The sequence below is a fragment of the Typopeltis vanoorti genome, chromosome 10 (genome assembly GCF_054136105.1).
Source record: "Typopeltis vanoorti isolate ZY-2024b chromosome 10, IOZ_Tvanoo_1.0, whole genome shotgun sequence".
Classification (NCBI taxonomy): Eukaryota; Metazoa; Arthropoda; class Arachnida; order Uropygi; family Thelyphonidae; genus Typopeltis; species Typopeltis vanoorti.
The window spans coordinates 57,209,076-57,222,643 of record NC_143558.1 but is presented as its reverse complement, the minus strand read 5'-3'; the positions used below and the strand labels follow the sequence as shown (position 1 = coordinate 57,222,643).

Genomic DNA, 13,568 nt, shown 5'->3' with positions numbered 1-13,568 from the left:
TCCCCGAGATAACGGATGACTTTCCTGTTGTCACAGACACATTTTTTTATGTGATTCTTTAGTTGAACTTTAGTCGTTGACTACAAAAGTTACCATATTTTTGAAAGGTGGCATATTTTCTAAGTTAGTGTGAAGATTTAATTTAATGTGTTTGCGGTTTTTTTAATGTTTTAACGTAGTGTAGTGTCGTGTAATAGTGTTGATGTCATTCGTTTAACTGTGCTTTAAGTGGTATTTGTGTAATGGCTTCAAGAGGTTACAAAAATTCACCTAACAAAGAGGATACACCAAATACCCGTGTTTTTTGTGCGAGTGGGACAGTCGAGATTGAGAACAACATTGGATCAAGAAGGAATGCCCAGAAAGAGTCGCATTAGACATTATGTGAAGCGGGGATAAAATCCTTTTACCCGCGCTTCACATAAAGCTGAGATTGGTGAAGCAATTTGTCAAGGCTTTGTCGAAAGAAGGAGAGTGTTTTTAAATACATCTGTGCAAAATTCCCGGGATTATCTACAGCAAAATTGAAAGAAGATATTTTTATCGGTCCGAACATCAGGAAACTTATGAAGGATAAACTGTTTGAAGAAAAAATGGCAACTGTTGAAAAAGAAGCGTGGAAAGCTTTGAAAGAGGTGGTGACCAAATTTTTAGGAAATCGCAAGAACGCCAACTATAAAATGATTGTGGAAGACATGCTACAGAAATTCGAGGATTTGGGATGCGCCATGAGCTTAAAAGTGCACTTTCTCAATCCCCTTTAAAACTACTTACTTTTCTGGGAACTGAGAGCGATTCCACCAAGACATCAAGGAGATGGAAATAAGGAATCAGGACAGATGGAATGTCAACACAATGATGGACTATTGCTGGACTGTTGCACAGAGACGATCCGGGAAAAGAATTTCACAGAAAAAGTTCAAAAAGAAGCTTTGAAGGAAAAAGAAAGACCACAACGAAATATAAAGTATGTACTAAAGATTAATCTTTAAGTACTTTAATTAAAATTTTTTCCCCAATACCTTCATTCCAAAAATTCCAGTGTGTATATATACATGTTTTACTGAAAATTTTAAATATTGTTATTTTACTTAATGCGTTTTAAAGCTATCTTACTGTAATATTGAGATCCATTTTGTGAAAAATGCTTACCTGATAGAGAAAAATGGAAGAGATATTTGAAATCGGGGGTAAAAAATAAATCAGAAACAGTTAAGTTTCCAGAAAACTTTTCGCGACTCGAATTTTGCAGACCTGTGTTATAGTAATTTAAATATCGGTATACACAGTAGCAGTTATGCTAAGATGATAAGCCAGTGCATATCACACTTAATTTGAGATTTATTAATTACAAAACTATGCTTAATTAAGAGTTAAATTATAACATCGACTGCAGGTGGTGAATGATTTTCATTGCCTGATGTGAGACCATCCCACTTATTGGAGGTTTGAAGTGGCATGAAAAGTTTCATGTTGGTTCTCTTGAGCATACTTTCCAGGTTAGCCAACCCTTTGTACACGCGCAATACTTTTTAAAATTTTTTAATGTACATCCCACCCACGAAGTTATACGTTACTACATATATATAACCTTCATGATTGGAATTCACATTAAAATATATATATATATATATATGGTGGGGGGGCTTGAAAAAGTTCCATGTTTGGTACATAGAGCAGAATTTCCAGATTATATGGGAAAAAATAATTAAATAAAATTTAATTTTTTTAAAAAATTCTTAATCCGCTCGTTGTACTAATGTATTATATGTTTACAACCTTTTGCTGATTAGAATCGCATGAAAAAGTCAGCATGCATACAGCAATTCCACTCTCCCTAAACGAATTTCAATGAAATTTTGTGCTTTGGAGCTGCATTAAAAATTGTCTCATCGCCTCAATTTTGATTTCAGTCGGACCGTTTTAGTGGGAAAATTTGGTGAAACAATTCAAAATAGAACAAATGTTAGTCAGCTAGTCAAGAACAATTCCAGCTTTAATTGCTGCGATCAATTAATGATATATAAAAAAAATTACGAAACGCACTTTTTTATGCGATTGCCTTGAATCACTTTCATTCTTATTTTTCACTCCAATAAATGTACTACTGAAGAAAATCATGGTTCGATTGCATACCGAGACTTGAATTTATATTAGAAAATGTTAAATGTTTTCACCTACATGGTCTGTACACGGTAGTCCCACTTTTGTGACCTAATTGCTTCATGGAAACTATCGATAAATGTGTGGAAGATTAACCCTAATTTCCCATAGTCTCAGGATCATAAATTGAGGATTACGTTCCTGATAATGCAGTTTTAAACTCTGTAGTATAAACTTTTGGGTGTATTCCTTAAGATAATGTAAAGAACTACTGAAACTTGGAACAAGTTCTGGCAATTTCATTCCAGATTACTGAAGGTAAACATTTCATATCTCTTTGTAATGTTAATACTTTCTGCTTTTTTTTTTTTTTTTTTTTTTTTTTTTTTTTTTTTTTTTTTTTTTTTTTTTTAAGTATTCTGTATTATTTTCAAATTCTATTTCCAGACACTTTTGAAGGCATAAATATGCGCAGCACTGTAAATAATTAATTATAAACTAAACTGACCATTAATAAATGAGAGATACAAATTCCAGCAGTTCGCTTCAATCGTGAAGTTCCTGCACAGCGGCGTTATTAAACGCAAATGTGTGCAGCGTTTTGTGACGTAAAACTTCATCACTGCACAGAAAATAAACCATGTGGATTCAATTATTAGGAAGATTCATAATAATTAAAATGTTTTATTCTTGGTTGTCCACTGTAGTCTTAGTCAGCATCCTTGTGGTCATATTAGAAAATTTTACCCGTCGTCAAAGCGGGGGGGGGGGGGGTATAAAGCTTGGATTCTACTGCTGAGCATAACACGAACATCCTACTCGGGTGTTCGTGTTATGCTCAGCACCCGGTTTCTATAACGTTAGTCCAAGACAACTAGTCGATTGAATAGAATATCAGTCTTCCTAACGTCAGGAATTTTATGTATAATAAATACCGGCCTGAAATAATGCTAATAATTCATTTTTATCTCTTATTTGGTTTATCCTTTTTCACTATGAAGATTTCCGTAGCTGTATATCGTCACCTAGAACTAGAACTCTATATCAACTAGAACTAGATAAAATCCTGAAGGACCTAAACATCGAAGAACATTGGTGCAAATTAAAGGAAATAATATTAAATTCGGCAGAAAAAACAATAGGTTACACAGAAAGAGAAAGTAAAAAGGATTGGATCTCGAATGAAGTAAAAAGGTTAAGCGATCAAAGGAAAAGCATGAAACTAAAACAGAACTATAACAGAAATGAATATAATAGATTAACTAGAGAAATTAAAAAAAAACTAGTTAAAAGAGACGAGAATAACTGGTTAGAAGAAAAATGCAAAATGGCAGAAAAGCTATCAAAAGAAAATACCCTTCATGGATTATATAAACAAATAGACCAAATTAGTAAGACACGGACAACAAAAATTATAATGATCAAAAACAAAGAGGGACAACTAATTGAAAGTAAAACAAAAAAGAATGGCCAGATGGGAAGAATACTTCAAAGGTTTATATAATAATAACAGCTCCGTGGATATTACGATTCCAGCCACTGAAATGGAAGAAGAAACAAATCTTTACCAAAGAAATAATAGCACGCGCCATAGAAAAACTCAAAACTAGGAAAGGAACAACTTTTGGAACCATTAAAAACATCATTTGAAAGGATCTACAAAAACGAAGCAGTGCCTACTGATTGGACCAAATCAGTCATAACTCCTATATACAAAAAAAGGAGATAAAACAATGCAATAACTACAATATTCCTCCTCAGTATTCCAGGTAAGGTTTTTACGAAAGTACTCCAAAAACAAATTAAGCCATATATAGAACTGGCACTAGGAGAAGAACAAGCCGGTTTCAGACCAGGGCGAAGCACAATTGATCAACTATTCACCTTAAGACAGCTAATAGAAAAGATACTAGAGTACAACCAAAGTTGCTACATAAATTTCATAGACTTTCGTCAGGCATTTGATTCGATCCGTAGAAGAGAACTATGGAAGAATTTGGAATTCCCAACAAAACCAGAAGAATAATAAAGACTCTATATGAGAAATCTGAAAGTGCAGTACGAATGGAGGACACCTTAACCAACTGGTTCCACACAGAGAGCAGAGTAAGACATGGATGCAATCTGTCACCAGACTAGTTCAATCTTACACCAGAAGAAGCAACCAATAAGACCTTAAACAATGAGGACTCCGGAATCAAAATATATGGGGAAAATGTGACAAATTTAAAATTTGCAGACGACATTGCATTACTTGCAAGCACAGAAGAAAATCTACAGCGAATTTCTGATAAAATAAAGGAGTGTATAAAATCTGGATTAAACATAAATATAGACAAAACAAAAATTATGCAAATAGGAAAAAGAAGCACCAATCTGGAAATTGATAGTAAAAATCTAGAGCAGGTAGAAAACTTCACCTACCTTGGAGGAGTTATTGAGTACAATGGTGAAATTATAAAAGATATAAACAGACGAATCAGTCAAGCAACCCAAACTTTTGGACAACTTAATAAAATATGGAAGTCAAGAGACGTCAAACAAGTAACAAAAGTAAGAATCTATGAAACAATGGTCCTCCTAATACTCCTCTATGGAAGTGAATGCTGGAATCTCAAAAAAGGCTGAAGAGAAAAAATTATTAGTTACTGAAATGGGTTGGCTAAGAAGATTACTTGGAGTATCTCTGCTGGATCTACTACGAAACGAAGACATAAGGAAACGATTAAAACAAGAAATAACAAAATCCAAGAAAGAAGACCGCGATGGTTTGGCCATGTGGCCAGAATGGGAACAGAAAGACAACCATCTAAAGCCCTGAATACAACGATGGAAGGTAAAAGATCCAAAGGACGGCCCAGAATTAGATGGATAGACAAAATAAAAGAGGACCTGAAAACCAAATGGCAACAAGCGACACCAAACTGGACAGAAGTGGAAAGAGTTCATTCGGCCTCATCATCATCCACATAGATGATGGAAGAGAGAAGAAGATATTTTCACCATTGTTACTGAGCTTTCCGAAGGAAAAGGATGTTAATATTTCAGAAACTGCCGTAGTATTAAAGAATCCTTTTCAATTGTTAGAGAATAGACGATCGCCAAATCTTGGATTTTGGCAGTTTTTTTTTTTTTTTTCAATCAGGGCTAAAGTCCTGATAAATCGCCAAGCTTTTAATTTAAACACTTGTTGCAAGTCAACAGCTACGCACAACTCGAAGTGTGCACATGTTTCCATTATTTGTACACTCTGTATTATGTAACGGCGTTATGCTAGAATTTAAATAAATACTGTATACGAGTAGTATTTAGTTTAAGCCAGTGAAACGTTAGATTACGTTTAAATATTAATTAAATATTTAAATTAAATTTACAGCTATTCAAGTTGCATGGTCTTTATTCTGGAAAGCTTGGTGATAATTATCCCTTGTTTTTAAAATTAACTAGCTGTGATTTAAAGCATGAACAAACAAAAAATAGCATGAATAATTAACAAAAATAAATCCAGGTTATACATGGTTAATGTTGTAATATTATTTTTTTTTAATCCATAGGGTTTTATTGGTTGGTATTATGATGCCACTCCTAGATATCGGACCGCCAATGTTGTAATTAATAATGAGATGAATATAAATATTATTTAACAGAGCAAATAAAATTAAATCTAGCTCAGGGAACTGTTATTGCATCAATGCATGATAAAGATATATAACAATATATTATTATTATATATTTCGAAATTTTTTATCACTTTTAGTGTACTTGAATGATCTGATTTTTTTTCAGGAACTGCAGACCGAAGAGCAAATTGCCATGGCCAACTATCACTACACTGGAGCAACAATCCACGTCCATCCGTACCTCTCTTCCATGGTTAATTACTGCGAACCTGTGAAGTTTCAAGGATTCGATGTGGCAGAAGGTAGGGCGAAATACATGTACTCTTAGTTCTCGACACTGAGAAAAGAATCATGCTGCTTTATAATTGACATTTCCTTAAATGCATCCATTTGAATAGGCCAACGTACAAGTAACACAGTATTGCTAGTATATCCTGACCCAATCAAAATGAAAAAAAAAAAAATGGAAAAAAAATTTGAATTTTTTTGAAAAATTGAAAAAAATGTAGGCAAATGAGGCGTATCTCAGACTTTCACATTGCAGGTTAAAAAAAAAAAAAAAAAAAAAGTTTTAAGCTGTTGAAAAACAGTTTAAGAGACGATTTGCAAGAATGCTGTTCCCAATGAACATCTGACTGTTTAAAAAGTTTAAAGTTGATGGCTTCACGCTCGAAGAACCTCTTTCCGGACTGTCTCATTTAATCGACGATTCCGAAACACCGCTGCGATCTCACTACAACCATAAATAGAATTGTCCCCTAAACTCACTACTCTACGAGAAACTGTCGAAATATTCTGCGCGAATTAACACTAGAGGAAGCTTAGCATTGCTCCGATATCTGCAGAGAATTATTTGCCGGTTAGTTACCTGAGAGCGGCTCACGTCAACATCCAAACACTAGAGGAAGCATCAAGCAATACTGCGCTATCGATAAGAGGGCTGTTCTAGATCATGTTATGTATTTAGTGGAGTTTCGAAGACTGTCCACTTTATCGTTCCAGAAGCGTGTGCTCTCCGTGTGGCCTGTGTTATCAATTATTCGACTGAATGCATAATATTGTGTGAAAAACGCTAGACGGCACATATCATATGGAAGCACGGAGCTGGAGCCTCCCCCCCCCCATATAGGACAAATCTGGTGCAATCGGATTATCACTGTTCTGATCGAACAACTGATAAAAGTTGATAGCTGAGCTCACTCAGTGGGCAGTTAATGCTTCGCCAATACTGAGGAATTCATAACTAAATTTCAAGTTTGGTTTGGTTTATCCTTTTTAGAGGAATGGATCAGAAGCATATAATATAATGGTCTTATATTTTATTGAATAATGCCGTTTTTTTTTATTGTGATTTAGCTAAATTTAAAAAAAAAATATTTCAAAGACTTCTGGATCACCATGCCAGCAAAGGTTGGTCGATTGGTAGAGCCTCTGCTACTACTGGCTCACGCAAAAAGTTAAGCAGGTTTGATGGCAGTTGGAAGGGACACAATCGTTCGATGCTGTTGGCATACTCTCCCTCGATGAGTCTTTGGACTCCCTGTAGGTGTCACATAATAATAATAATATCGAACATGAAGTAACAAAATTGATTCTTATTACCACATGGACGTTAAAATAATGTCCATTAAATTAGTTTCCCTTTGTAGACTTAGAAAAATTGTCTAAATATTTATAGCTGTAAGAGATCGCTATCCCTAGAAATTCATCTCGCCACATAATCGTGCCATTTTTGTGTGAATTTTCATATTGCCACTCACACACTACTTGCTAAAGACTAAAAGCATATCTGAAGTGTGTGTGTATGATATAAAAAAAATCATGAATTTTGTTTTAGAAATAGCAGTGCTTCTCCTTAATTTTCTATTTTCTGTTTCTATTTCTGTGACCCACAGAAAATAGTCTTAAGGGGATAATAAATCCCGCATTATTCTAAAACCGGATACGAAATTTGGAGATCGAAATCTAAGAGTTTCATGCCGAAGAACTATCGACGAGTTCAAGCGTAAGTCAACACCTGGATGGTACAACACTGGGGCAACTCGTGTCAAAGGTAGAGCAAGCTCCGTCACTATCCTTAATAATAATAAAACGCAGCTCCTAGGAGATGTATTACTGTTTTACATTATGAGGAGAGGTCACTACCCAGACCGGTTTCGACCTTTATTGAGGTCTCATCAGTGAGTAGGTAGACCGTATCCGGTTTTAGAATAATGAGGGATTTATTATCCCCTTAACTTAATTTACGCCGCCGGAAAAATAGCCTCTTGGCTCTTTATCGAAAATAGTCTTATTTTAAGATAAGACCCCTATTATCGTACTTCTGTTGAAATTGATTACTTTGAACTGAATGCTATATTTTATTATATTCCGTGTGTTTATTTATCTAGAATAGCTTTGCCTGATGTACTTTATAGAAGTTTACTGTTTTTCTGCAGAGAAGAACATTCATTACAACATGTCATCGTTCGCCGAAACCAGTGCCCTAGGCTACCTGAAATCGCAAGCTATTGAATTTGTCAAGTATCCTTTGTTTTGTTTCTCTTTGTAAACCTTAATGTAGGGGTCCCAGACGTCCCGTAAAATACGGGATCGTCTCGTTTTTGACTAATGCGTCCCGTTGTCCCGAGAAAACTCTTCGGGACAGTTTTTTGTCCTGTATTTTAGAGTTCAAGACTGAATAACAAAATCGATGAATTACAATTTCTATTCTATTACAAGCATCGCTCTCCGTCGTTACAGGGAACTGTAGACGCGTTATTTTCTCATTCTATCATTCTTCAGTGATGATTGTGTAGCTTTTCATGACATGATTCTTAAAAACAAACAATTGTTAAGTGAAATTCATTCTTCAGAAAAGTATTGCAAGAATGAGCAAGACTGATTGTCAGGTGAGAAGAGCATTTCTTAAAAAATCATTTGAAGGCAACTTAAAGTGGCTTAATGAAATATGTAGCCTAACAATTGGATTTACTATTTACTTATACTTAGATATGTTTACTTATCTCAGTGAAGTGTGTGTGTGCATAGTAAACCTTACCACGAATGATTCTAACTTTCCACTTGGAAAGTTAGAATCATTCTATAAGACTGGCATATGTGATGGATGCGCATACTAAACTTTCACCCACAGTCATAAGTGTCGCGTATTTTTTCCAATGTATCTGGGATCCCTACCTTAATGCTAACATTTTTTATTATACAACTGGTTTGTTGCTGCTGTCGAAAGCCATTTTATTTGAATATGCACTATTAGTTGTTTTTTTTTAATATGCAGTATTAAATCCATCCAGTAAGTGAAGTAAGCCTGATCTGGATTCATTGCGATGTAATTCATTCATTACATTCTTCCCTTTTGTGAAAGGATGCGTTTTTTTTTTTTTTACTTAAAAGTTTCTAACTCCTTGAATTGTTTTCAAAGAATGTACAGTACGTTACAAGTGGGTTCTGCTATCCCGGAGCTTTCATAAAGTAGGTGCTTTCATCCAGCAAGCGTATTATAAGAATGGCTGGTTATGATTTCAAATGGTTGTCTGTTATATGTAAAAAGAAACACGGAAAGTTTCTTGGTATAGAATGTAGACTATGGATTGCGCTGCGGTCGAAACATGCTGGAAGTACCTAAGGCTAATAAAGAAATTTTTCATAAATCTTTCGAGTACATTGCGACGAGCAGCTATAATAAACTTCCGAATGAAATTAAATCTGTAACCTCAGAATATGTATTCAGAAAAAGATTGAGAGACTACCTTATTGGGCTAAACAATGTTGACAATTACTTTAAATGTATAGTACAAGAGATCATTATAACTCATATATCATAACCAATTACGGTATTGATTTACAAATTGGTTCATTCAATTAGGTATTAAAATATCAACATGTACATTATTATAACTGGTAAGGGAGCCCTCTTAGATGCGGTCCCCGGACTCTCAGTGTCTGTTTTGAGCTAATTACTTTTCTAGTAACCAGTGTGGCTACGGCCCTTGGTTACAGATATTTGCATTAACCAACTGGCAGCACTCTAAACCAGTTACTTATCATAACTATGAAACCATTCGAAATATATTATATTCTACTTGCATATATGAGAACTTTTTATTAACCATAATAAAATAATAGCCAAAATAAGTGTTAGTACCAACAGAATATGGTAGTAATATTTGAATTTTATTTTGTAACATTGTACTGTGCATTGAATTGTATTGTGAAATATTGTCATAATTATACAAGTTGAATAGTATAATATGTATAATTTGTATACGTGATGTGAATAATAAACTGATTATTATTATTATTAAATAACAGCCGCTTGAACTTTGGGGATTTAGACCTAACCGTTTTTAGCCCATTGTGGAGTCGGGTGCTCTTCCAGTATAAACAACCACAGTTTGTCTTGAGTATTTGCTTCTATTAATTTTGTTCCAGCAATTCATCACTTCAAGGAAACGGACTCGAAGACAGACTAGGGAAGACTCAAACTATAAACTTATGTTGATGGTTAACTGCGTCACGTTCCTCAAACTCGCATTTAAGCCATTCATGTCATTTTTTTTAATGTTGCCGAATCAGAATTTGCAAAAAAAAAATTAAAATATGTTTTGCTTGTGTAATTTTTTTCTTAAGCTGACTTTTATATTTTTACATTATGTAACAATAATTATATTCTTTACTATTGTCAGCAGTAGTGCATACGAAACACGAATTGATATAATACAGATATCTAATGCATCGAATTATCAGGTTATAGTACTTAAGCTATCCACATTTCGTTCGGATTCGAACTTTACCCCGCTATGTACTTCGCGTAGGGATTGTTGAGCTACTCCCGAATGCAGACCGCCCAACTGTGAAACACATTCGCAAAGCTCACTTAATGTGAATATGTTAATAGGATCTGAAAAACTTTGAACACAGGGTTGGTATTTGTGGTACTAGTAGAGGTGTATACACATGAGATCTTTGTAACAAGCTACTTTTCTCAATTATATAATATTTGTTTACAGCTCCTGAAGTAGCTTTGGAGATAAAAGCATTTCAATCAATTAGGTCTTAACGAGCATCTTATACAATGAAATTGTGTTGCGTGAGATCCAGAATGGCAATAATATGGAATTATCGCTACTAAGGACACAGTGTGTTTTCCATATTGTTCATGTGTTATCCGGTTATATAAATGGGGGGGGGGGGATAATTGCAGTAGCAGCAAAAAAAAAAAAAAAAAAAATCTTACCTAACGTTTCCATACTTAGCCTTCATTGTAAAGCTGTGCTTAAATATTATTATTGCGATGGAAGTAATTCAAGAATACTAGCTTTCACGGCATTGGGAGGAACCAATTGACATACTGGTACCATCTGTAATATGGTTGCAACGTTTGAATAATGAGAACATGTTACAGTTACGAGTAGGAACGAGGACAGAACCAGTTAGACTGATTCCATCCACTTCGCCTCCCTTTGAAATGGTGGCTCCACCGCATCATTTGAAATTGAAAACGAATATTCTATTTTCTTGTTTCGAAGAGATTCATACTACGGGAGGATCTGTAAACTGCTCAATTGTAGACTAGTGATAGCGGAGGACTTCATTCGATGGGCACTCCTTGGATCGCCCTTTCTTTGCAAGTCCTTTTTTCAGAAAAAATGAATGCGCTACAGCACATTTCTTTGGTCTTGTGATGGCTTCTGCTTTGTCCCGTTTTTAACCCAGTATTAGAAGAGTTAAAAGGATGTTAACGTTGCCGTTAGAACCATGTATATTCCGGTGCTGAACTTTTTTGAATCAAACTTCCGAACGACGCTCCTTGATCAATACCAGTTAGTGAAAAAGTTCGATTGATCGGCGGAGATCCTAAAATATTTAATTTATATATTATATTATGGAAGCATTTTAAATGCCAGTCTACACACTTGTCCTATAATTTTAATTATTTATTTTTACTTATATTTTATGGCAAATGTAATGACACTGTGTCAGTCTAAACAACTGAAATTATTACATTACGTATAGAACTTGTCCTTTACCGTAGTACAGTTATAATAAGAGACAGCTGAGCAGAATCTATCCGAAAGGAACCAGGGCAGATTCCAGCAACTACATGCCTCAGGTAATAAATATGTACATTTCTCAACTTGAAACTGCACATGGGGGGGGGGGGGAAGTAATACATTATCAGAGCATGATTTCCTGCCATGCATGTACAATATCATTCTTCATAAGTTTTAAGTGAAGCATTCAATTACGCTTCTTAGAAACTTAATCGTGTTTCTTGAGAATCCTCATGGGGAAAAAATTGCAAAAAAAAGTTACCTGCTAGTTAGAAAAGTTAAAACATCACTTTTATAAGGCTAATTGCTATTTTAGGAACGGTGTTATAAAATTAAAATATCTAATTCCAATTAATATGATATTCAGTAACAACATCAACAGTTTTTCGCAGTAATTTTACGCCTCCGTGGCTTGGAGGTTTCGTCATTTCTATAGGGAAAGAAACCCGGGTTTCAATCCTACCTGTCTATGACGAGAGGAATTTTCTGATTTTTCTTTTCCTGGAAAAGCCATGTTATTCAGTCTTAGATTGAGATGGCAGGGTGTTTTTCCACTAATAAGCCTTATTTTTTGTCTACAGCAAAACAGGCGAATCAGCTGAATAGACGTAACTGACAGACAATGCGTCGAATCCTCGCGGTCTGAATTGCCCCAGGGATTCTTGGGAGCAGAGGGCAAAATGTCTCATTTTGAGAACCTGACGTTTCAAAAAACAAAATCTTATTCTTTATTAAAGGATGTTTTGAATCTACGTTAAGACGATGATCAGTATCTAATAGCGAACATGCACTCTCGAGTATTTCTATTCTCGTTTCATTGGTATGGTCATGTACAAATCTAACCAGTGATTTATTATTATTACTTTTAGTTTAGAGAAAATTATCCAGTACTTATCTACAGAATATTGTTTCTAGATCTTCTGGAATGCTGGTTGTCAAATGGTGGCACTTAATTTTCAGACGTCTGACTTGCCCATGCAGCTGAATCAAGGCAAATTTGAGTATAACGGCGGGTGTGGGTGAGTACTTCCTAATAAATATAGTTAATGATGAATGCGTAAGTTATGTAAGATTTACTTACATATAGATTTAAAATGTTATTAATAAATCGTTACGTAAAAATTTCTGATGTTCTTTAGAAATATTTAATAAATGCATAAGTAATATTGTCCAATCGTTAATTGGACAATATTACTTCAATAAAGAGAGCACAAGCTCGTTATAAGCACAATCGACAGAAATTCTATAGACATAATGTTAATATTTTCTGAATTAAAACGAGAATTTTAAATAAAGTACGGCGGAGGAAAAAAAAATACTAAAAATTTTAAAATTCCTACGCACTGTTGTGTCCCAATTTACGATTTCTACTCTAATCTTACAAATTCCTTTTATCTATATTCTTCTAACTTCTATGCCCGAGATTTTACCAAAACTTATACCAATATCTAAGTTATTGCTCCCCGTAGAACCCCTAATATTTGTATTTATACTTTTGGGATATTTAGTTTAGGATATTACATACATAAACAAGCAGAAAGAACTCAAATATATCTGAAAGTGTAACTATTGCAGTCGTGACACTTAACTCGATTCTCAACTTAAATTTTCCGCATGACTAAGTACAATATTTTCAAGTGGTTATCAACTGCACCATTTATGTTGTCATAAATAGGGAGAAAGTCAATCTCGAATATATCTCTTAGTATTTAAATATTATTGCAGTCGTGACTCTTAATCTCTTTCCTCAACATTAAATTTTCCCGCGTGATTAGGTACGATGATTTTAAGC

At 34.6% G+C, this 13,568-nt stretch overlaps 1 protein-coding gene across 1 annotated transcript in view; it reads left to right on the top strand.

Annotated features, from left to right (window-relative positions):
* The window catches only part of norpA (no receptor potential A), a 160,693-nt gene that overhangs the window by 94,023 nt on the left and 53,102 nt on the right, over positions 1–13,568 (top strand). The window contains exons 18-21 of the mRNA XM_090399628.1: positions 5,906–6,025; positions 8,162–8,246; positions 11,763–11,835; positions 12,692–12,795. Of these exons, the coding sequence (XP_090255754.1) occupies positions 5,906–6,025; positions 8,162–8,246; positions 11,763–11,835; positions 12,692–12,795 (382 nt within the window). The remainder of the gene's footprint in view (positions 1–5,905; positions 6,026–8,161; positions 8,247–11,762; positions 11,836–12,691; positions 12,796–13,568) is intronic.